Source organism: Aotus nancymaae, unplaced genomic scaffold (genome assembly GCF_030222135.1).
Source record: "Aotus nancymaae isolate 86718 unplaced genomic scaffold, 86718_ANA_hifiasm-v0.15.2.pri h1tg000079l, whole genome shotgun sequence".
In the NCBI taxonomy this organism is placed as follows: domain Eukaryota; kingdom Metazoa; phylum Chordata; class Mammalia; order Primates; family Aotidae; genus Aotus; species Aotus nancymaae.
Window position 1 is genome coordinate 29321038 of NW_026988494.1, and position 26083 is coordinate 29347120.

Below are 26083 nucleotides of genomic sequence, written 5' to 3' on the forward strand. Positions count from 1 at the left end.
TAGTAGAGAAAGAGTTTTACCATGTTGACTAGGCTGGTCTTGAACTCCTGACCTCAGGTGATCCACCTGCCTCGGCTTCCCAGAGTGCTGGGATTACAGGCATGAGCCACCGTGCCCGGCCGGGATTTTTAACTTCAACAAAAATTAAGGGAAGATATGAGCAAAGATAAAGGACATGAGCAAAGGACATTTTTGCGGCATGCTTATTATCTTGAAAAAATGGAAACAACTGGGGCGTGTGGCACTGGGGAAAATCACAGCAGGTCGTTAAACCTCACGATCAGATGGCGACAGCCCCTCACAGGTTGCTGCAGACAAAACCGGAACGACAGGAAAAGATGACCGTGATACTCGCTGCTAAAAGCAGGTCATAAAACGGAATGTAGATAATGATCCTGTTTCGCTTTTTAAACAAAAATGGCCATGGAAAATTACATATCACGAATGTTCAGAGTGGCTCTCTGTGGATGATGGTGTTGTAGTTAATTTTTATCTTTCTATTTTCTGAATTTCCCATATCAAAAGCAAATTGATTGTGTGAAGGGGAAAGCATATTTAATGTGATTCCTAAAAACTCAACCCTCCCTGCATCGATTTAGCACTGAAAGAAGAAGGTTCTGTCACCTCTTCCGTCCTGACCCTCGCCTTTTCTAAGGTTGCTCAACAGCACGCAGATGTATTTGCTTTAAGTAATTGCTTGTTTGTTTTTAATATCACATCATTTTTTTTTTTTTTTTTTTTTTGAAACGAAGTTTCGCTCTTGTTACCCAGGCTGGAGTGCAATGGCGCGATCTCGGCTCACCGCAACCTCCGCCTCCTGGGTTCAGGCAATTCTCCTGCCTCAGCCTCCTGAGTAGCTGGGATTACAGGCATGTGCCACCATGCCCAGCTAATTTTTTGTATTTTTAGTAGAGACGGGATTTCACCATGTTGACCAGGATGGTCTCGATCTCTTGATCTCGTGATCCACCCGCCTCGGCCTCCCAAAGTGTTGGGATTACAGGCATGAGCCACCGCACCCGACCTAATATCACATCTTAAAAAGGTATTTAGACAACATGAGTTTGTTACTTTGTGTTTAACCCAAATCCTTCAGAGGTACTTAAAATGTAAAGTCCTCTCATCCCTTTGTGAATTTCAGTCCGCAGAAGTCCCACAGTTAGCAGTTTGAGTTTTACCAAAAATTTCCGGACATTTTCTTTTCATCTGCAAATGTGTTAATAGACTCCTTTTTTAAAATTTCACACAACCAGGATCAGCTCATACAGAACATTCTGTAATGTACTGTTTCACGTAACAATAACACGTCCCAGGCATTTTTCTTTGCCAGTTCAGATCTTTTTTATCCTTTTACTAATTTACTTACCTATCTATCCATTTGCTTAACTAGATTTTATTATTATACAAGTTATCCATGAATATTATTTTCAAAAATGTGAACAGTCAGAAAAGCTTCAAGCTGAAAACTCGAAGTTCGCCTCCCCTGCCACCACTGAAGCGCCTTCCTCGGAGGCAGGCAATGGAGCAACTTTTGTTTTTTGTGTTTTTTTCTGAGACAGAGTCTTGGACTGTCACCCAGACTGGAGTTTAGTGGCAGGATCTCGGCTCACTGTAACCTCTGCATCCCTGGTTCAAGCGATTCTCCTGCCTCAGCCTCCCGAGTAGCTGGGATTACAGGCACCTACCACCACGCCCAGCTGATTTTTGTATTTTTAGTAGAGGCGGGGTTTCACCATATTGGCCAGGCTGGTCTCGAACTCCTGTCCTCAAGTAATCCACCTGCCTTGGCCTCCTGAAGTGCTGGGATTACAGGCATGAGCCACCGCACCCATCTGCAGCTTGTTTTTAGACATCCTTTTCATTACAGGTACAACTTCAAGAATACTAATATCGATATCTCTGGCTAAATATACCAATAGCAGCAGAACTCACCTCATCGTGCTATCTCTTTCCTACCTGGCTTTCACCTGCACACTCCCCTCTCCACTTCCTGGATTTTTATCAGTTATTCCTTATCCTTCTAGTGACTGGCTTTATGGCTTTAAATAATATATTTAAATGTTTACGTCTCAACTCATTAGCTATGGACAGTATCTAAAAGTTGACACCTGCCGGCCACCGCCGCTTTCAACTTCACATCCTACTTTTTGTTATACTATTATTTTTACATATTAAGGCTTATCATATTTATATTCTGGCCAGCGAGGTGGCTCACACCTGTAATCTCAGCACTTTGGGAGGCCAAGGCGGGTGGATCACCTGAAATCAGAAGTTCAAGACCAGCCTGGGCAGCATGGTGAAGCCCCATCTCTAATAAAAACACAAAATTAGCTGGGTGTTGTTGTGCATGCCCGTAGTAGCAAAATGTACTACGGAGGGAGGCTGAGGCAGGAGGATTACATGAACCCAGAAGGCGGAGGTTGCAGTGAGCTGAGATTGTGCCACTGTACTCCAGCCTGGGTGACAGAGCGAGACTCTGTCTCAAATATATATATGTATATATATGTGTGTGTGTGTGTATATATATATACATTTGTAAATATATATATTTATATATATTCTGTCCTGTTCAGTTCTTACATAATTTTACTGTGTTTCATCAATAGGTTAATATTCAAAACTTTTTCAATTGAAAATCAGGCATTACGATAATATAATTATGTAAATTTTATTCTGTAGAATCAAGTAGGATAATTGGATACATGGAGAAGGCCATCTGATACTATGTCATTAAAATTTGCCATTTAAGGGAGAATTTCCCCAATATCAAGGTTTTATGAAGCCTCTTTTATTTTCTTTTATGTGCTTGGGGGTCATAATCAGCTATCCTTATTTGTTATAACTCATGTTATTCTCTTTCTTAAATGCTTTATTTTCAGTTTGCTAGAGGACATCCTAGTGTCCTGTATTTTTCCCTGCGTATGCATGTTTGCAAAGGGACCATTCATTGGTTTTAAGGCTTAATGTGGATGTCTAGACAGGAATAAGCTTTTTCTACCAGCTTACAAAACTTAATACACCAAAGGCTATACAAAACTCAACACCCTTCAATGACTTGCAAATGTTCTTTTTAAAAAGTCACCTCTAAGGATGTGTAAATAACATTCCATAAAATTCACCCATTTGGGACACAAGCATGCATTTTTTGTAATATAAACACTTGTATAAACTCTACCACAATCAAAATGGAAAACATTTCCACCACTCCAATAAGTTTCCTTTAGCCCCTTTCGTTCATACCCCTTATGCTACCTCCAACCACCGATCTGCTTTCTAGAACCATAGCTTTGCCTTATCTAGAATTTTTCATTTTTCAGTAGAGAAAGAGTTTAATTGACACAAGCCTAGCCCACATGGGAGAACTGGAGTTGTCACTCAAATCAGTCTCCCCAAGGGCGTGAAGGTCAGGACTTTTATGGACAATTTGGTGGGCAGAGGAATAGAGAATGGATGCTGTTAGAGAGATCCAAGATGGCTGATGATTAGCAGCTCGGGCATGTACCTCCCAGTGAAAGCGCAAAGAACGAGAGGACGCCACACTTTCAGACGAATATTTGTTGCTCACGGACCAGGAGATTCCCAGTGGAGGAGCCCCACGGGTCGCCAGGGCGACTCTTGTGGCCGGCGTGGTGGTTTTGCTGGTGTCTTAGCACGCCAGTTCTTGGTGCAGAGTCCGGAGATTCCCGGGCAGAAAAGCACCATCAATCTTAACACCGCTGTTTTGGCCGGCTCAGTGGATTGCTCAGATTTCGGCGCAGGGAATCAACAAGTTGGACGTCAGAGACCCAGTTAGAAAGCCGGTAATTATAAAGACGACAGATGGACAAATATATAATGAAGGGAAGAAACCAGCGTAAAAAGGTAGAGAATACTCAAAATCAGAATGCCTCTCCCTCTACAGGGGATTGCAATTCCTCATCAGTAACGGAACAAGGCTTAATAGATTACACGTGTGTTCCAATAACAGAAGCAGGTTTCAAAACGTGGGTGATAAGAAACTTCTGTGAATTAAAAGAACTTGTTCTAACCCAATGCAAAGAAACTAAGAACCTTGAAAAAAGGTTTGACGAACTGTTAACGAGAATGGACAATTTAGAGAAGAATATAAGTGAATTGATGGAGCTGAAAAACACAACACGAGAACTTCGCGAAGCATGCACAAGTTTAAACAGTCGAATTGATCAAGCAGAAGGAAGGATATCAGAAGTCGAGGACCAGCTCAGTGAAATGAAACGAGAAGACAAGAATGCAGAAAAAAGGATGAAAAGGAATGAGCAAAGTCTCCAGGAAATATGGGACTATGTGAAAAGACCTAATTTACGTTTGATAGGTGTACCTGAATGTGATGAAGAGAATGAATCCAAGTTGGAAAATACTCTTCAGGATATCATTCAGGAAAATTTTCCCAACCTGGCAAGGCAGGGTAATATTCAACTCCAGGTAATACAGAGAACACCACAAAGATATTCTTCAAGAAGACCAACCCCAAGGCACATAATTGCCAGATTTATTAGGGTTGAAATGAAGGAGAAAATACTAAGGGCAGCCAGAGAGAAAGGTCAGGTTACCCATAAAGGGAAACCTATCAGACTTACAGCAGATCTCTCAGCAGAAACCCTACAAGCCAGAAAAGAGTGGGGACCAATATTTAACATCCTTAAAGAAAAGAACTTTCAACCCAGAATTTCCTATCCAGCCAAACTAAACTTTATGAGCGAAGGAAAAATTAAATCTTTTGCGAACAAACAAGTACTTAGAGAGTTCACCACCACCAGGCCTGCTTTACAAGAGCTTCTGAAAGAAGCACTATACATATAAAGGAACAACCAATATCAGCCTTTCCAAAAATATATCAAAAAGCAAAGAACTTTAACACAATAAAAAATTTACATCAACTAATGGGCAAAACAGCCAGCTAGCATCAAATGCCGGTATTAAACCTATATATATTTTAATTGGATAAAAAGCCAAAACCCATCGGTATGCTGCATCCAGGCCCATCTTACATGCAACAATACACAAAGACTCAGAGAGAAGGAGGAAGATTTACCAATCAAACAGAGAGTAAAAATAAACTAATAAACAAAAAGCAGGAGATGCAATTCTCGCCTCTGATAAAGTAGACTTTAAAGCAACAAAGAACAAAAGAGGCGAGGAATGACATTACATAATGGCAAAAGGATCAATGTAACAAGAAGAGCTAACGATTCTATAGATCAACGAGATAGAAAATTAACAAGGATATTCAGAACTTGAACTCAGACCCGGAACAAGTAAACTTAATAAACATTTATAGAACTCTCCACTTCAAATACACAAAACATACATTACCACCTCACACCTATTCCAAAAGTGACTACATAATTGGAAGTAAATCACTCCTCAGTAATCGCATAGCATTTCATAGGTTTAAATTAAATATTGGTTGGCTGTTTGTTTGTTATCTTCTTCCCTTATTCCTTCCTGACTACATCATTAAGTATAATTATCAGTATAAAAGAGCTTTTCAATACCCATTACTAAATTGCATTCTAGCCTGGGCAAGAAAGCAATACTCCCATTCTCTCTCCCTCTTTCTTTTCCTTCTCCCTCCTCCCCATTCTCTCTCTCTCTTTCTCTTCCTTTTTCCTCCTTCCTATTCTCTCTCAAAAAAAAAAAAAAAAAAAAAAAAAAAGAGAATGGATGCTGTTGATTACTTATAAATGAAATCATAGGGGTGTGGAAAATGGCCCTCATGATCGAGTCCTGCTTTGGGTGGGGCCACAGGACCAGTTGAGTCATGAGTCATGAGTTTGGGTGGGGTCCATCGGTTACCAGAATGCACAAGTCTGGGGGTAAAAAAAAAAAAATTCAAAAGAGCAATCTTAGGTTCTACAATAGTGATGTTATCTACAGGAGCAATTGGGGAAGTCAAAAATCTTGTGATCCCTGGCCACATGACTCCTGAGCAGTAAGGGATCACAGAAACTATGCCTACATTTTAGAAATTATGTCTACATTTTAGCAGAATTCAGGTCCCTTCATAATCCTATTCTTGTGGCCTTTCATTAGTCTTACAAGAGTGATTTTTTGTCCCTGAGCAAGAAGGGGGTTAGTTTTAGGGAGAAACTATTACTATTCTTGCTTTTTCTTTGAGACAGAGTCGTACTCTGTTACCCAGGCTGGAGGGCAGTGGGATAATCTCAGCTCACTGCAATCTCTGCTTCCCACGCTCAGGTGATCCTCCCACCTCATGCCCCAAACACATGCTACCATGCCCAGCTAATTTTTGTACTTTGTGTAGAGATGGGGTCTTGCTATGTTGTCCAGTTTGGTCTCAAACTCCTGAGCTCAAGTGATCTGCCTACCTTGTTCTCCAGAAGTGCTGGGATTACAGGTGTGAGCCACAGCACCTGATGATCATGCTTGCTTCTAAGTTAAAGTATAAACTAAATTTCTTCCAAAGTTACTTTGGCCTATGCCCAGAAATGACCAGGGAGAGCTTGGAGATCAGAAGCAAGATAGTCAGCCATGTCAGATTCTCTTGCTGTCATAATTTTGCAAAGGTGGTTTCAGTTCCCCTCACACACACTTGGGCTTCAGCATACCTTAATCCTGAGGTATGTGTGAGCTATGGAGATAGGAAAAGGCTAATGGCTGCTCTCACTTCTTTCTGCTGACAGGGGGTGTAATTGGGGGAGGGATTGCCCTCAGGGTAAAAAGAGTGGAGGCAACTTGCAGCTGTCTGTATGTATTCACAGGTAACTGGTTGGGGGGTCCAAGACGTGTAGAGCAGAAACATTAGTGCTCTTATCCACAGCTTCAATGCAGCACTTAAATGAAGAAAAATAATGAGCCGTAAAAAGGAATGAGAGTATGTCCTTTGCAGGGATGTGGATGGAGGTAGAAGCCATTATCCTCAGCAAACTAACACAGGAACAGAAAACCATACACTGTATGTTCTTACTTATCAGTAGGAGCTGAACGATGAGAAGACATGGACACAGGGAGGGGAATAACACACACTGGGGCCTGTTGGGGAGGCGGAGGAAGAGCGACAGGAAAAATAGCTGATGCATGCTGGGCTTAATACCTGAGTGATGGGCTGATAGGTGCAGCAAGCCACCATGGCATACATTTACCTATTTAGCAACCCTGCACATTCTGTACATGTACCCCAGAACTTAAAATTTAAAATAATAATAATAATTAGCCCTAACATAAAGAGTGAAAGTGTAAATCACCCAGTGGGTTCACCTTGCCCACTGCCTAGACAGAGCCAATTTATCAAGACACGGGAATTGCAATAGACAAAGAGTAATTCACACAGAGATTTACTGTGTGGGAGGCTGGAGTTTTATTATTACTCAAATCAGCCTCCGAAGCATTTGGCGATCAGAGTTTTTAAGGATAATTTGGTGGGTGGAGGAAGCCAGTGAGTCTAGAGTGCTGACTGGTTGGGTCAGAGATAAAATCCTAGGGAGTCAAAGCTGTCTTCCTGCGTTGAGTCAGTTCCTGGGTGGGGGTCACAGATCAGATGAGCCAGTTTATCCATCTGGGTGGTGCCAGCTGATCCATCAAGTGCAAGGTCTGCAAAATATCTCAAGCACTGATCTGAGGAGCAGTTTGGTGAGAGGATCAGAATCTTGTAGCCTCCAGCTGCATGACTCCTAAGTGATAATTTCTAATCCTGTGGTTCATTTGTTAGTCCTAGAAAGGCAGTCTAGTTCCCAGGAAAGAAGGAGGTTTCTTTTGGAAATGGGCTGTTACTGTCTTTGTTTTAAACTATAAATTAAAAACTAAGTTCCTCCCAAAGTTAGTTCAGCCTATGCCCAGGAATGAACAAGTACAGCTGGGAGGTTAGAAGCAAAATGGAGTTGGTTAGGTTAGATCTCTTTCACTGTCTCAGTTACAGTTTTGCAGGAGCGTTTTCCAAAGTCCTAGTTTCAGGAGTCCCTGAACTCCTGAAGTCAGTAGAACTGACCTGAACCCTTAAGGAATCTAGGTGAATGACCCTGAAAACCAATCAAATATGGGGTCGTCAGCAGAGACTCAAAAACAATGGATGAGACTGGAATCTAATAACAGGTGTGCTGTAGCTGTTTTGAAACATAATTTTTCTCTCTACAGTTTATTTTTATTAAAGACAAGTCCCATTCATTTGCAAAATAAGTTTGCCTTATTATACTTTGCCTAATTATTTACATAAAGTGCAGCAAGAATAATTATTGGCCATATAGGCTTTTTTTTTTTCTAACTGTCTTTGCTAGAATTTTTTCATAAGGAATCTCAGATTAGAACTTTTAAAAGCCTCTTGAGCCCAGCCAAAGGTTTATTTATGCTTGAAGATAGTTGTATGAATTGGGTGAATTCCTTTCTTCTTGAGGTCCCAAGAAGTGTATGTTGGAGTTCCTGGGCCTGTCAGAAAGTGATATTCTTTATTTGCCACAGGTCAGGAATCCTGAACAGGACAAGGTAGGAGGCCAGTTCCTCCAAGGGGCTTTCATCAGTTCAAAGGTCAACCTGCATTTCTAAAGCCGTCTGAAAACGTGTTGTCCCAGTCAAAGCTTTGGTAAAATAACCAGCATCTCCAATTGTGTCTTGCTACAAAAGAAAACCAATTCCTATTGAACTTACTCAAATAACTATATTCCCATATGTTAAAAATACTCACGAATAGTTTCCAAATTCTGGAGAAGTCAGGTAGAGAGAAAGAAATATGCTCTAAATTTTGTTTACAGGAGTGTATTTTGCTTAATTGTTAAAAGTTGTAAATAGCTCAATAGAAGGTTTCTTGACTCTGAAAAACAAAAAGAATCAGCAACATTTTAAGCAAAAAGTCATAAAAAGATTATTCCAGTTACTGAATGTTTTGGTTGTTTCCACCTGGGAGCTAGTTAATATGAGTAACAATGCTAAGAACATATACGTCAAGTCTTTCTGTGGTCATGTGTTTTCATTTCTCTTTATAAGCAACAAGAAGTGAAATCTCTTGATCACAGGATAAGAAGCTCCCAAAGTATTCCCTAAAGCTGTTGTTTCGTTTCACCTTATCACCAGCGTCGTGTGCATCCCAGTTTCTCTATATCCTTGCCAACACTTGGTATGATCATTCATCTAACTTTAGCATCTGGGTGGTTGTGTGGTGGCATTTCACTGTGGTTTTAGTTGCCATTTCCCTAATGACTGATGACACCAAACACCTGTTCATGTGTTTGTTTCCCACTCAGCTGTTTTCTTTGTTTAACTGTTTGTTAACTTGAATTTTTGGCTTCTTTTATAGAGTTGAGAAGTTAATTATATATTCTCATATCAGATACATGTTTTTCAAAAATGTTCTGCCAGTCTCAGGTTTAGCTATTTCTTTTCTTAATGGTTTTTTTAACGTGCAGAAGTTCTTAACTTTGAAAAGTCTAATTTATCAATTTTTCTTTTGTAGTTTATAATCTCTTCTAAGGGAATGATCTCTTCTAAGGGAATAGAAGATCGTATCTGTATTCTTGTTACTCATATTCTTTATATCCTTTGTGACACCGGCGTCACAAAGATTTCCTTCTATGTTTTCTTCTAAAACTATAAAGTACCTCTTTAAAGCAGCTTTTACGATTGTTTTTATTTATCATTGGTTTTCAGCAATATGATTCTAATGTACCTTGTGTGGTTTTCTTCATACTTGTGGTTGATATTCTTGAATCTTCAGGTCTATAGTTTTCACAAATTTGGAATTTCCATTTTTTGTTTCTTTAAGTTTTATGTTCATAGTCTTTCTGGTAGCCCAATTACATGTTTTTTGACCACATGCTAATTTCTCCCCACTCACTGATGCTCTGTTGTTGCTGTTCACCTTTTTCTCTCTGTGCTTCACTGTGGGTGGTTTCAATTGCTCTGACTCCAAGCACACTGACCTTCCTTGTGCAGTGCTTAATGTACTATTTATCCCATCTAAAGTTTTTTTTGGTTTTTGGTTTTTGTTTTTTTTTTTGAGAGCGTCTCGCCCTGTTGCCCAGGCTGGAGTGCAGTGGCATGATCTTGGCTCACTGCAACCTCTGCCTGTCAAGTTCAAGTGATTCTCCTGCCTCAGCCTCCTGAGTAACTGGGATTAAGATGCCTGCCACCACACTAAGCTAATTTTTGCATTTTTAGTAGAGATGGGGTTTCACCATGTTGGCCGGCTGGTCTCAAACTCTTGACCTCAAGTAATCCATCTACTTTGGCCTTCCAAAGTGCTGGGATTATAGGCATGAGCCACTGCACCTGGCCATGTTTTTTTCCTTTTATAAAAATTTTAAATATTTATTTATTTGAGTCAGAGTCTCGCTCTGTTGTCCAGGCTAGAGTGCAGTGGTGTGGTCTCGGCTCAATGCAACCTCTGCCTCCTGGGTTCAAGCAATTCTCCTGCTTCAGGCTCCCTCGTAGCTGGGATTACAGGGGCTCACCACCATGCCCAGCTAATTTTTTGTATTTTGAGTAGAGACAGGCTTTCACCATGTTAGCCAGGCTGGTCTTGAACTCCTGAGGTCAAGTGATCCTCCTGCCTCAACCTCCCAAAGTGCTTGGATTACAGGCATAAGCCACCACTTTTGGTCTCTCTTTTTTCTTAATTTCAGATGTTGTATTTTCCATCTGTAGCAGACCCACTTAATTTTTTTATGTCTTCATTTTCTCTTTTCGTTATCTTATTGCTTTCAGTTCTTCATTTGAACCAGTTTATGTAATTTGTCATTTCCGTTTTAAGGCTGTAATCTACTAATTAAAAAATGTGTGCAATTTCTGCTTATGTTCCTATCAGTTAACTTTTCTCCTGGTTGGGAGTCATGTTTTTCTGTTTCTTTGCATGCCTGGCAATTTTTATTGGATGACAGGCACTGTGAATGCTGAATATGAGTAGTGGGTGCTGAATATGATTGTGTTTCTTCAGAGAGTGTCAGACGGCCGGGCACGGTGGCTCACGCCTGTAATCCCAGCACTTTGGGAGGCCGAGGAGGGTGGATCACGAGGTCAAGAGATCGAGCCCGTCCTGGACAACATGGTGAAATCCCGTCTCTACTAAAAATACAAAAAATTAGCTGGGCATGGTGGCGCGTGCCTGTAATCCCAGCTACTCAGGAGGCTGCAGCAGAAGAATTGCTTGAACCCAGGAGGCTGAGGTTGCAGTGAGCTGAAATAGCACCATTGCACTCCAACCTGGGTAACAGGAACGAAACTCCATTTCAAAAAAAAAAAAGTAAAAAAAAAAGAGAGTATCAGATTTGGTTGTGGCACATTGTTAAGTTACCTGTGGATAAAATTGGTTTTTGAGTAACAGTTCTGTGACTTACTGTACCTTGAGCAAGTCCTCAAGCCTCAAGGAACCTGAGTTTCTTCATCCGTAAAATAGGAAGGCATATGTCTGTTGTCAGGCCTACATATAATGCATGAAAAGCACATAGTATAATGCCCAACCTTGAGTCAGAAGGTGTTCTAAGCACTGTGCCGGCACATTAGTATTCATGTTTTCATGTGATGAGCAAATCCTGAAACAGCGTTATAAGTTGATTTTAAATCTCTGCCTCTCCAGCAGGACATCCATGTCTCTAGATCCACTCAGTAATTACAATCAACCCGAGCATGTTAAAGGCCTCAGACCCTTTTATTTTCTTTTTCTTTCTTTAACGTTTTCCAATCTCACATTTGAAAGCATAAAAGAGAACCAGCATTTTCAGTCCAAATGTTCTCCTGCACCCTCAAACCCGATGGAGGTGCTTCTCTGTGCGCGCTCCCTTCTTACACGCTCCGTCTCTGGTTCTGCCGAGTAAACATTGGAGAAGCAACTCCAAAGGACTGAATGATGCTAGAGCCTTTTAAGAGAAGTTCAAGTTGTGACCAGATGCGCATCTGGGGAAGATACCTGTGACCCTCCGTGGGAAAGATCACAGCTTTGAAGTCAGAGACATGGCTCAAATCTCTGTTCCATGCTTCAGTTTTTTCCCTGTCTGTCAGAGAAGAGGAGGAAGATGAGGAGGAGGAGGAGGAGGAGGGGGAGGAGGAGAAAGAGAAGGAAGAGGAGAAGGAGGAGGAGAAAGAAGAAGAGGATCTGTCTAGCTTACAGAAAGTACCACAGAGGTGTGAGTTATTATAAAAAAGGGAAGTTATTTCCCTCTGTCAAAAAACTATGCAAAAATACACTAATATGTAACAAATGTTTGTATGGACAGAAATAATTGATTTCATGGAGAGACACGAGGATCACTGGCGGTAAAAGTGCAGGTGTATTTTTGGGAGACTCAGAGGAGGTAACGCCCCGTGTTGGCAGGCCTGCCTTTCCATCCTTGTCACAAGCCGTGCTCCAGAAGCTCGGCCAATTGGAGAAAGGGTCTCTATGAAGTGGGGTTCGTGATCTGCCTGCATCAGCATCATCTGGGGCATTTCTTAAAAATGCAGATACCAGCACTGCTGGGGCCAGGGCCAGGAGTCTGCAAACTCCCCCGCTGGTTAAAATGCAAACTCAGGTTTCAGAACTATTGTGCCAAAGAATCATAACTGACTCCATTAGGAAGTAATGAACCCATGATTTCATTTCTCATTTAATTTTTAAAAATGCAAACAATGCAAAAAATTAAAAATTGAAAAATAGGTTAAGGCCCATAATCTCATCAGTGCAAGACGTAACTGTAGTTGTATTGACATTCTGGCATATCGCTAACATATTTTAATAATCACTACTGTGAGGATTTTTTAAAATATAAATTTTCACAGTGTTCCCAAAGAAGGAATTTTACTCACATAAAGGAATTTTATCTGTCCCCAGAATTACTTAATGAATTCCAAGCTTCCCTGTTAGCAGAATCAAATGTAGGTCATTCAATAAACAAGTGCCTGTCTCTGACCTAACACAGCTTTCTAAAAATGGATTCTTCCTTCCTTCCTGAAGGTCTACTCAGCACCCTCAAACTTTTTACCACCTGAAAACCTTTTCTGTCAGCTTTACCACAACAGTGGGGGGAGGTGAATTTCCACAGCACATCTTTTTACTTTAAAAAACTTAAATGGCCACATAGATTTCTTCTCCTAAGTGTGCTGAAATGCATACAAGTCACATGTTGGCATTGCTAGGTCACCCCTTTGCAGGGGCCACACGTGCCCAAGGCCCTTCCACAGCCAGCCAGGTGTTACAGAGCAGCATCTCACCATCAGGCTCTGTGCTGTGCTGGGAAAACATTCTGCTGGCATTTAAAAGTAGTGTACAAGGAGGCCAGATGGGGCGGCTCACACCTGTATTCATCTCAGCACTTTGGGAGGCTGAAGCGGGAGGATTGCTTGAGCCCAGGCTTTCAAGACCAGCCTGGGCAACATGAGAAAACCCCATCTCTACACAAAATTGTTTAAAAAACTAGCCAGGCATGGTGGCATGTGCCTGTGGTCCTAGCTACTCGGGAGGTTGAGATGGGAGGGTCACTTGAGCCCAGGAGTTCAAGGCTGCAGTGAGCCATGATCATGCCACTGCAATCCAGCCTGGGTGACAAAGACAGAGAAAAAGAAAGAAAGAAAGAAAGAGAGAAAGAGAGAGAAAGAGAGAGAGAGAAGGAAGGAAGGAAAGAGGAAAGGAAGGAAGGGGAAGAAGGAAGGAGAGAAAGAGAGAGAAAGAAATAGCCGGGCATGATGGCGCACGCCTGTAGTCAGCTACTTGGGAGGTTGAGGCAGGGGAATCGTTTGAACCTGGGAGTTGGAGGCTGCAGTGACCCAAGATTGTGCCACTGCACTTCAGTCTGGTCAACAGAGCAAGACTCTGTCTCTAAAAAAAAAAAAAAAAAAGAAAGAGAGAAAGAAATAAGGAAGAAAGGGAGAAGGGAGGGAGGGAGGGGGAAAAAAGTATTGTACAAGGCACTAACTGTGAATGATTCTAGCACACAGGCTGCAATCCAGCAGTGGAAAAGCTTTGTTTCTGAATGTGTCTTCCATCTTCATGTCTTTGGGGAAACACCTACTTCTCAAATACTACCCAGCCCTGGTGGGAGTATGCCTGGTTTTGCTTGTTTGTTTGTTTGTTCGTTTGTTTTTGGTGTTCCCAGTTTCTCATCCTTTGCTCTTTCAAATCCCAACTAACAAATGTGGAAGGAGGGATGAAATTAGAGCACTCCCATTTTGTAACCCCTAACGGGGCTTTTCAGTGTTGGTGAGGAACTTGTCAGTGGAGGAATGGGAGCGCCTGAGCCTCGACCCGTGTTAACATCACAACACAACAATGGTGCAGGTAGACACACGAGCCTCCTGGTAGGATACCACGTGGAGCACAGATCACCCCCTCAACAGCATCTCTACCAGGAGGGGATGAGCTTGAATCTAACGGAGCCTATAGAGGTAACTCTGTGTATAAGAAATATGAGAGGGAAGAGCAAGTGATGAACCATCACAAGGAAGCAAAATCCAAAGTGCAGAACATTCTATAGGACTGGCTTTTACATATCAGTGGCTTGAAACTAACCAAAGTCAGAGCAGAAGGGACTCCTGTTTAAAGGAAACCTAAGAGGTTGAGTTATGTATGAACCTTGTTTGAATCCTGAGTAGGACAAACTAAGCAAGAAGCTATTTTTAAGACAGTTGTTAAAATTTGATTTTGAATTGGGTTCAGTGGCTAGATGGTTAGATGATACTGTGGAAATATTGCTGGTTTTATCAGATGTGATAAAATGACATTGGGAGTATGTGAGCAAATGGCTCCCTGCTTTAGAAACAAATGCAAAATACAGGGTGGTGAAATGACTTGCTTTGCTACATTGGTTTCTTGTCATTTTGAAGTTTCATTCATTTAGAGAAAACAAGATGATACAATATAAAATATTTCAACCCAGAAAACAATTTTAAATTTAATTATTGAATCTGGGTGACAAGTGTAGAAGAGGGTTTTTTTTGTTTCGTTTCTGTTTGTTTGTTTTGAGACAGAGTTTCACTCTATCACCTAGGCTGGAGTGCAGTGGCGTGATCTTGGCTCACTGCAACTTCCACCTCCTGGGTTCAAGCGATTCTCCCACCTCAACTTCCTGAGTAGCTGGGATTACAGGCACGCACCACCATGCCTGGCTAAGTTTTGTATTTTTAGTAGAGACGATGTTTCACCATGGGCAGGCTGGTCTCGAACCCCTGACCTCATGTGATCTGCCCACCTCAGCCTCCCGAAGTTCTAGGATTACAGGCATGAGCCATTGCGCCTGGCCAATATTATTGACTTTAGTGTATTTTGGAATGTTTCATAAATAATAGTTTTAATATAAATATATATATATTGTAGCCATTCTTCTCAGGTCTGGCCAGGGTTTTCTCCCAGGTGGAAGTAATTTCTTTTTGCTGAGCTCACAAAACACTTTACCCAGGCTTCTTTTTGCTGCATAATCGTGTCCACTCTGAACTGTTGGAATCGGGTGCATGCCTTACCTCCTTATTTTCCCCTGAGAGCAGGCTCCATCCTTGTTTCATGCCAAACCTTCCGCTGTGCCTAACATAGTTCGTGGTTGATAGCAACTGAATGTTTGTGGCTGAATAAACAGAAGAACCTAGGTGCTAAGAGCCGTCACCGGGGCAGTTTCAGGTCCACATATGGAGGGATCAGTACTGGGGAAAAGGTGAGGAAGCCTCATTTCAGTAGTTTATCCTGAGTTGAGACACGAAACATGAATTTTAACTCAAATTCTTTAGCTGCTTCTTTAATTCAGAGCCACAGGCCAATCGCTGTACTTTCTTCATTTACAAGATGGGTATAGCACTGGCAGTTTGTACTGGGAAGACTTGGAATCCTGGACATTGGCGAGACGCTCCACATGGGATCTCACATGGGCAGCTGGCATGGCACTGTGTTTGCAACACCCAGGCTGAGCCTCAGCTTTGCCAGTAGGTTCCCCTGTTCTACCTGGATGCTGCCCATCTATGTCTGGCAAGTTAAGTCAGAAAGGCAAAGCTTCCGGCACATAACATGGCAAGGTTTCCAGGTACAAAATAGCAAAACTATTTTGCCATGGTGGGGGACAGGGAATCTGAACTGTCCCCCACACAAGGGACACAGAGCCTCAGGCAGGGCTACACGTGTACCTGTTTTGTGCAGAGGGCTCCAGCAGCCCTGGAGACAGCAACACCCTCCAGCTGCCAGCTCTGCCACCTTCAGCATGACCTTAGCAAGGCACCTGGCCTCTCCTTCTTCAGTGGTAAAATGAGGATAATTGTAACCAATTTATGGAGGCTGTCATTAATATTTTTAAAAAAACACCTGTGATCTGTCAAGTACTTTTCAGCCATGACATGCTAGCCAAGTGCAAATCAGGGGTTTCTAGTTTTTCTGTTTTTAGTTGTTGCCTCTACCACACCCCTTGTTTGACTGAAGCTGTGTGTCAGGCCATTTGAGCACCTCCCCAGGCAAACATTGATCGGTGAAGGTCTGCACAGAGGGCCGAACTGGTTTCAAAGAAACAAACAACTCCCCTTCCCCTCCTCTTGCTAACTCCCCTCACCATCCCCACACATGCACACCGTGCACAGGCATGCTGTCTCGCACATGCATATATACGTGCACAAATACACAAGCACACACACATATACAAACACATCTTCAAGCACATACACATGGGTGTATTCACACGCATGCCCTCTCTCTCACACACAGACACACACACACAGGTGCACATAAGTGTGCGTGCTTCCTCTCCCACTCTCTCACAACCATACACAGATTCACACCCTCCCCCAGTGCAGCAAAGCCACCTGGGGCCCCAGCCGGTGTGTGCTGCATTTTGCCTCTGTCTGGACTTCTGCACTTCCTGGCTCCACCCAACCTGAAACTGCTGGGTGCAGCCAGAGCACCAGTGATAGCCCTGGTTATCACATGGCCTCCTGGGTAACCCAGGTCTCCAGTCAGAGCCAGTGGTGTAGGGGGACCCATAGAGACCCCAGGTACTCGTGAGAGCCATGCAAAATCACTTGCACACACACTGCTAAGGAGTCGCAGGACATAGAAGTGTAAGTAGGGGGTCATTTAATTTTAGGAATTTTACTTTTTATCCAGTTCTTTGTTCAATAAATTGAACAATCAGTGTTCAATTATGTAGTTTCAGTGGACACAGGTTTTTGCCAGGAAGCTTAAAGTCAATGGCAATATGGCTGGCAGGACTAAGGAAGACAAGAGGGCTGGTTACCTGGGCAGATGTGGAAGTATGAGTCCAAGTCTGGGGAATGCACTAGGAGCTGCAGACCACTGGCCCTTCGTTGAGCCAGGGAGGCTGAGAGAGGCCAGGAAAGGCCTGAGGCTCAGGTAGTCCTGGCTGGCCACTTAGTGGTCATTGTTAAGAACTACAGGCTCCGGGCCTTATACCCCTCTGTTGCCAGGCAAATCACTCACATCCTCCTTTTATTTTTCTGCTTGTATCAGTAATATATGCTTAGTATTAAAGAATTCAAGAAATATATACAACTACAAGAAAGAAAGTAAAAGTCACATGAAGTCCTATCATCCACAATAGAACAGTATTCACTGTTGAGAAAATATGTTTTCAGGGCACTGCTTTGCATTAGCAAACACACAGTTTTTTAAGTCTGCTTTTTTTTTCCTTACACCTCTGTTTTGTATCTCTCCCTCCCTCTAGCAATAGCCACAGTAAACAACTTGATGTTCATCCTCCCCAGCCTCTCTCTGTGTAATATGCAAACACTGCACACACCTGAATAGGGGTTTCTTTTCTTTTTATTCGATGTTTGCAAATATGGGATTCCCTCTGTACCTCTTCGGGTCTTGCTTTTCTCATGTCACAACATGGCATAGAAATTACTCTTGACATCACTGGTGAAGCTCCAGCACATTTTTTTGGTGGTTGTATGATATTTGAGAGATTTGTAGAGTGTAAATTTATTCAACAATCTTTAATTGCTGAGCAGTTACATCGTCGTTTTTTTGTTTGGGATTTTTTGTAGAGGAGGGGATTGTTGCTCCAACTATTGCTACAACAAACATTTTCGTCCCTCATATATGTCTATATAATGATGTTTTATTAATCTGAGATAGTCCAGAGCGGGACTGAAAATCAAAAGGTATGTGTGCCTTTTTATTTTAACAGTATTTAAAAGATTGACTTCTAAAAGAATTTAAAAGACTGCGTCTTCCAATAATATTTCATGTTTTGTCTGATAAACATTTATTAAGCCCACACTCTGTGTCAGACATTGGTTTAGCAACTTGGATTCAACAATGAATAAAACAAAGATTCCAGCCCTCACAGAAGGTTAATCCTAGAAATGGAGTGGGAAGGAACAAATGAAACAATAATTATAATAAACACTTTACTATTTGGATTCGTGTTGCACTAACTTCTTATTTCTTATCTTTACACATTTTTCTATTGAATGGATTATATGCTACAATATACTTCCTGTCAATATTTTATGAGCTTTGTATCTATTCTGAATAGGCATTTATCTGATGCTTTGCAATCTCTTACCCAATCTATTGCTTATCTACAGACTTCATGGGTAGTTTCTTATACCATCTAATACTTTTAATGTTTATGAATTTGTACATATTTTGTCCTCTCTTAGCTTCTGACTATTCTATCTTTGCTAATAGTTGTCTCCAAACTCTGGGTTATACACACAGTTTCTTACATTTCTTTTAATTACATTTTTGTTTTTTATTTTTTTCATCAGTACACCTAGAATTTATTTTTAATATGGTGTGAGGTCAGGGATCAATTATATTTTCCTTAAAGTAAACAGCCATTTTTCCAATACCACTTATTGAAATAAACTATCAATTTTTTACTGAATTAAAATGCGATCTTTTTCATATATGCAGTTCCTATATTCACCAAAATCTGTATGTTTTTTATTCTGCTCTGATGATTGTTGTCTACTTTTATTATTCCAATTTCATGCTGTTTTGATCACAATCTTCTATTTCATAATTATAAAACTAGGTTAAAACTTAATTTAGTCATATAGAGCTTCAGATGATTTTATCCAATTATGAATTATAATTTTAATTAAAATAACATCCAACTTATATTAAGAAGAAGAAAAAAATCACAATCAAAAAAGAGAACCGAGTATAATAATTACAGACAATACTACATAAAACTTTATGGCAACAAATTAGAAGATGTAGATGAAATTAAAGATGTCCTATAAATCATATAAATCATCAGAATGGCACAAGGAGGAGAAAAACAAGAATAGATCATTCCTATAGAAAAAATTGGAAATGTCTTTAAAGGTTTACTATTTGAAAGGGCCCCAGACACAGATGGCTTCACAGCTGAGTTCTATTTAGCCTGTAAAGAGCAGATAACCCCAATGTTATGAAGCCACTCAAGACCATAAGACAGCAAAGAGAGAGCTCCTCAATACTCCTTACAAAGCCAGTGCAGGTTAATGCTAATGCCTCCTAGACAAATCTCCCTTGGGAATACAGATTCTGATTCTAAATAAAATATTAGCAAATAGGGCCAAGCATGATGGCTTACACCTGTAATTTCAGCATTTTGGGAGTCTGAGGTGGGCGGGTAGCTTGAGCTCTGGAGTTTGAGACCAGCCTGTGTGACGGCAAAACCCTGTCTCTACCAAAAAATAATAATAACAACAAAAAAAATTAGTAGGGCATGGTAGCACATGCCTGTCATCCTGGCTACCTTGGAGGCTGAGGTGGGAGAATCACCTTAGACTGGGAGGCAGAGGTTGCAGTGAGACAAGATTAGGCCATCGCACTCTAGCCTAGGTAACAGAGTGAGACACTGTCTCAAAACAAATAAAATAAAATAATTAGCAAATAAGAATCCATCTGTGTGCTGAATAGACTAATATGCTGTAATCTAATAGCTTTTATTCCAGGAATGCAAGGATGTTTCAATAACAGAAAATTTACCAATATAATTTATTACGTTGACAAATTAAAGGTGAAAATGTATCATATTGATAGATACTGAATGGGCACCTGGTAAAATTCAGTAGCCATTCCCAATACAAACTACAAACCCAGAATATCTCTTTCTCTCTCTCTCTCTCTCTTTTTTTTTTTTTTTTTTTGAGATGGAGTCTCACTCTGTTGCCCAGGCTGGGGTGCAATGGCATAATCTCAGCTCACTACAACCTCCACTTCCTGAGTTCACATGATTCTCTTGCCTCAGCCTCCCGATTAGCTGGGATTACAAGCCTGTGCCACCAGTTTTTATATTTTTACTAGAGACAGGATTTTACTGTGTTAGTGAGGCTGGTCTCAACTCCTGACCTCAAGTGATCTGCCCATCTCAGTTTCCCAAAGTGCTGGAATTACAGGCATGAGTCGCTGTGCCCAGCCAAACCCGTAATCTCTAATCCCAAGTAGCTGGGATTACAGGCCTATACCACCACTTTTATATTTTTACTAAAGATAAGGTTTTATCATGTTAGCCAGGCTGGTCTCGAACTCCTGACCTCAAGGATCTGCCCACCTCAGCCTCCCAAAGTTCTGGGATTACAGGTCTGAGCCACTGTGCCCAGCCATAATCTCTTATTCAAACTTCTGAATCCCTAAATCTCTGAAAACCGAAGTGATACTTGTAACCCTGGCACTATAATTCACTTGGTGGTGATCTGAAGTTACATAAAGCTGATCTGAGCTCACATAAATTCTTCTATGTAAAAAGTGTCATTCCTTAAAACTGTAAAGTATTATGTGTTCTGTATGCAAGACATACTTTACAAAACACACTTGTGAATTTTTTGCTTTTGTGGTTTGCCGTCCTATATCGAAAATTATTACAGTATTTTCTTTTTCAAAGTGGGTTTGAGGAGAAATGATGTGAAGAAGGTGCTTTCAACTCTCTGGGAGAAATACATGACTGTGTTTCATTTAATGTAAGACACCCCTGATAGGAAGGCTAACGTTTAATTTATCGTTAAAATAGAAAAAATATGCTATTACTAATTATATTGCAAAGCATCCTCCATTGTAAGAGGACTCCCAGTTCAGAGACATTGAAACGTGAAAACGGTCCATCTTAGAATTGATGAAATATGGTGCATACATCCAAAAGAAATTGCCACTAACAGCACGGCCTTCTGACAAGTGTGGGGACTTGGGTGATTCCTCTCTGTGATGTCTGCGTCTCTGGGAAGAGGCTGATGTAAGCGCAGGAGTGCAGGGGTCTCAGGTCAGACTGGACTCCAGCTGGCTCTGCACCGGCCAGTTGTTTGACTCTGAGCAAGCTCCTTAATATATAAGTAGCACACCTGGAATGAGGATGGTGACAACATGGTGGTGTTGGTGGCGTCAAAAGGGTCTTTCCCGCATCTGCCATCCTAAGACTCTTTACCGAAGGAAAAAACCTGACCACAACTTCCCCGCTTTAAGGAGACCCCCGATGTTACTGTGAAGCGGCAGCTGGGCCCCGACGCCTGTGCTGTCAGCCTGTCGTAAATGTATACAGTGTGTCCCCCACAAATCTGAGTGCAAGAGAGCCTTAGTCATGTTCTAACAAAGCCCCTGCTGTTTACCGAAGAGCTAATGGGCCTGGAGAGAAAATGTCACTTTCCCAAGTGACACAGCCCGTGACAATGTGAAGACTAAACCCAGAGAGCCCCAGACACGTCGGTAGGCTCTTTCCAGAACACCACATGGCCTCCTGCTCAGGCTCCCGTCCCCTGAGGACCCGGATCCACCCCAGTGGTCTCTGGCGGTTATCTCCAGCCAGATGATTTCTGTGTGCTAAATGCCGTGCTTTCTGCTCTATGGACCCCTGAAGAAAGATGGGCGCACACTTACCTCACCCACCCACTTGTACCCATGTTCTGACTGTGAGGTCTTTGCTTTCCCACTTCCACCCCACCTTTGTAGCCTGCCTCCCGGAAGGGGCTGGGGAGCCCCTCTGTAACAGAGTGATCTGAGGCCCTGCCCTCTCATATCCTCCGTCTGCTGTGTGCCTCGAACAGGATGGGGATGGTGAGCAGCAAAAGGCAGGTCAAGGAGAAGGACAAGGGCCGATGGAGCCCCCTGAAGGCCAGCGCCCAGGACAAGGCCCCCCCACCACTGCCGCCCCTGGTGAGTGATCCCCCACTCCCGGCCAAGAGCAGGTTACTTACTTCTCCTATGCCTTAATGTCCACATTTGTAAAATGGGTTATAGCAAAAGTGCCTTCCTGATAAGGATGTAACGAGCTGCACTGTGTAAGTAGGTGTGCCATGCAATACAACACACACAGGACCCGGCCTGGTTAGCGCCCAGTAATTCTTAGCCGGAGCTCATTTCTCAAGGGCAGCATGGAAGAGAATAAGAAATTTAAAAGGTCAGCTTGGGGAGAGGGTGTCATAAGGGAGGATGCGGGTATCTAGCTGCAGCCACTGCCTCTCTTCTCCCCAGCAGCTCCCGGAGACCCTTGGCTCCTACATGGAATTGCAAAGCGCCTGCTCTCCTGAGATAAGCATCATGAAACAGGAGGGTGCCTGTCCTCACCTCCCGAGCAGGCTCTCAGGTTTTACTGGAATGCCTTGGGCATTTTAAATGAGAAAAACTTTCCAAAGGAAAAAAAAGTGAAATTTCAAGTGAAAAGTCTATTGCTGGGGAATGCGTCTTCCTAGTCATGCAGTTTGATTTCTTTATAAAGCAGTTAGTGCCCTTTGATGGCTACTACTGCATGTCTGAAGATGCCTTTTTTTTTTTTTTTTTGAGACAGTCTTGCTCTGTCACCCAGGCTGGAGTGCAGTGGTGCAACCTTGGCTCACTGCAACCTCCGCCTCCCAGGTTCAAGCGATTCTCTCTCATGGCTCAGCCTCCTGAGTAGCTAGAATTACAGGCAAATGCCACCATGCCCAGCTAATTTTTGTATTTTTTGTAGAAATGGACTTTCACCATGTTGGCCAGTCTGGTCCCGAACTCCTGACCTCAGGTGGTCCACACTCCTCGGTCTCCCAAAGTGCTGGGATTACAGGCATAAGCAACTGCGCCTGAGCTGAAGGCGTGTTTTAGATGACTCTGTATGCCTCCCACTCCCTGACCAGTGACCTCCTTTTGGTTTGGGGCAGTTGGGAGCCATGCCTGGACCCTCTCCCCTGCGCTGTCCTCATGCCCACGTGGTCATCTCTTTATCTTAGCAGGGGCCTGATGGGGAGACAGGGATTACTAATCCCACTTCCTAGATGAACCCAGTTCTCTTATCTGTCTGTGTCCCAGTTTCATGCCAGGCTCAGCACACAACCGTAAGACGTTTGTTGAATAAATAATTGATCAAATGGGGAAACTTGAACTTGGACTGATTAATTCCCCAAAGTTTTATGGTAATAAGTAATAGCACCTGGAGTTTTTTTAACTTAAAAAAGTCACATGATACATATTAATTATGGAAGAAACTATAATTACTCTTTATTCCACTATGTAGAGTCACCAGGGTTAGCTCTTCAGAGCTACTGCAAGACCCTTTCATAGAAACATACATACATAGCGTTTTGCAAAATGCTGCTTCAAAACTGTGTTCAATAAATATGGAATTAAAAAAAGAATATTGGGCTGGGTGCAGTAGCTCACACCTGTAATCCCAGCACTTTGGGAGGCCGAGGCCGGTGGATCACCTGAGGTCAGTAGTTCAAGACCAGCCTGGCCCACATGGTGAAACCCCCATCTCTACTAAAAAATACAAAAATTAGCCAGGCTTTGCTTTTTAGTATTATCACATATGTATATACCCCTAAACAATAATTAGTTTCATTTTTCATGTTGTAAGCTTTAAATCAGCTACATCCAGCATCACATATGCTTCTGAGACTGGGGTTTCGGCTCTGTGTTATGCATGTAAGATATACCGATATTGATGCACGTGGCTACAGCTCATTAATTTTATTGCATGAGCATACTGTAATTTGTTTATTCTTTGTCATGAGGGTTAGTTCCACTTTTTAAAATTATCTATTGGCCAGGCATGATGGCTTACGCCTGTAATCCCAGCACTTTGGGAGGCCGAAGAGGGCATATCACTTGAGGCCAGGAGTTCAAGATCAGCCTGTCCAACATGGTGAAACCCCATCTCTACTAAAAATACAAAAATTAGCTGGGCATGGTGGCAGGCACCTGTAATCCCAGCTACTCGGGAAGCTGAGGCATGAGAATTTCTTGAATTTTTTTTTGACCTCCTGCATCCTCCTCATCCTCCACGCCCACGCAGCATGGGGAAACCTGCTCACACCACGTGCACCAGGAGGCAGAGATTGCAGTGAGCCAACATTGCACCACTGTACTCCAGCCTGGGCAACAGAGCGAGACTCCATCTCAAAAAAAAAAAAGAAAGAAAATTGTTTCTGTATTATTATTTTTGCTAGGAGCACTGTTACACACGATTCCTCGTACACATACGCAAACATTTCTTTACAGGATATATATCTACCAATATGTTTGTTGAGTTTTGGGGAAATATGCTTGTTAAATATTTTTTCTTGTCCACAAATACCCATTTTCAGTTTGCTCTTTCAGTGGTAGAGCCAGAATGTTAAGCCCAAGTGACTGGGCTTCCCCTCATTCTCCACAGCTACCTCTTATCCACCCTGGGGGGGTCCCCCACGCGGTCAGGGCGAAGGCAGCAGAGGGTGGGGGTCTATCTGAGGGTGGTGCTGGTCCCTGGGTTCAGAATTTCCCTGTGCAGCCCCCACTGGCAGCTGCCTCTCCTCCCACAGTGGGTCCCCGGAGATAACCTGGCTGCCTGCTCAGCAGCCTCATCCATCCCCCCAGGCCCCTCGCCCGCGGCAGGGACTGAAATAACTCATGCATGGTTTCTACCCAAGGTCGTCTTTAATCACCTTACTCCTCCACCGCCCGAGGAACACCTGGACGAAGGTAAGAAGGGTGGTGTGGGAAGCTGAGTCTCCACGGCCCCCTCCCCCAGGTTCCAGCCTTGTGGAGTTGGAACAGGAAATAGTCAGGAGCAGCTTGAGAGCTGGAGAAGAGAAAGAGGGGAAGCTGAGTGGGGTCCAGGCTCCGTGCCTCTTGGGGGTGTCTTCAGGAACCAAGCATGAATTTCTTTAGTTTGCCTGAGCCTGGGTGGGACTTTTAAAAAATGAAAGACTTTACAAACTATAAACAAGAACAAAAACGAGGGTCCCAGAGAAGACACACACCATCATCAAACCCAAGCTTGCAAAGAGTCTAACTCCCAAACTCAGAGGCTGGGCAGAGGCTCCAGGCCCTTGCCTCCAGCCCTGGTCCACTCCCCGTAGAGGGCGCTCTCTTGTTTCCCCCTCCCAGCCACTTCGACAGTCCCCTGCTGACCACCTAACCAGCCATGCCCCCTCCCTGGTCCCCAGACGTCACCTTTTTTCTTTTTTTCTTTTTTGAGACAGAGTCTTGCTCTTGTCACCCATGCTGGAGTGCAGTGTTGTGATCTCAGCTCACTGCAGCCTCCACCTACCGGGATCAAGTGATTCTCCTGCCTCAGCCTCCCGAGTAGCTGGGATTACAGGTACACACAACCACACCCAGCTAATTGTTATGTTTTTAGTAGAGACAAGATTTCACCATGTTGGTCAGACTGGTCTCGAACTCCTGATCTCAGGTGATCTGCCCATCTCAGCCTCCCAAAGTGCTGGCATTACAGGCATGAGCCACTGTGCCCGGTCCCCAGACTCCACTTCTGCTCTGGTGGGCCAGCCTGCTGGATGCCTTAGGGAATGAGCTTGGCCTTCCTGGGCCAGAGGCTCCACCCTCGGGCGCTCCCAGGAGGTTGCCTTGTTCACAGTGACCTCCCGCAGCCTCCTCATCATCCATGTCCACACAGCATGGGGAAAGGCTGCCTCAGCCAGCCTGGGTCTCACCCATTAATCTGCTCACGCCACGTGCACTGGGCATTCAGCACACAGGGCGCGACTCTGTCCCAGGAATGGCGAAGGGGTGACAACGGGTAGAGGCGACTCCTTCCCTGGGAAAGCTCAGAATCTGTGACACTCGTGAGCAGAACTCGGATCTTAAAACTGCAGGGAACTGCTGTCGCCTATTCCAACCCCTTCTTTCCTGCTGAGAAGAAGTGACCAGCCCAAGGTCACACCCCTCAGCTCAGTGACAGAGCTGAGCCACCTCACCCGGGGAAGCTAAGTGCTCTCCATGTGACCTTCACCAGGTGGGTCCTGTGGCTCCCAGGGCTGT

General features: G+C 43.1%; 1 protein-coding gene across 1 annotated transcript in view; it reads left to right on the plus strand.

Moving 5' to 3' along the window:
• The window catches only part of BLK (BLK proto-oncogene, Src family tyrosine kinase), a 77447-nt gene that overhangs the window by 31441 nt on the left and 19923 nt on the right, over nt 1-26083 (plus strand). The window contains exons 2-3 of the mRNA XM_012457350.3: nt 21895-22003; nt 24730-24781. Coding sequence (XP_012312773.2) covers nt 21896-22003; nt 24730-24781 — 160 coding nt within the window. The 5' untranslated portion in view covers nt 21895. The remainder of the gene's footprint in view (nt 1-21894; nt 22004-24729; nt 24782-26083) is intronic.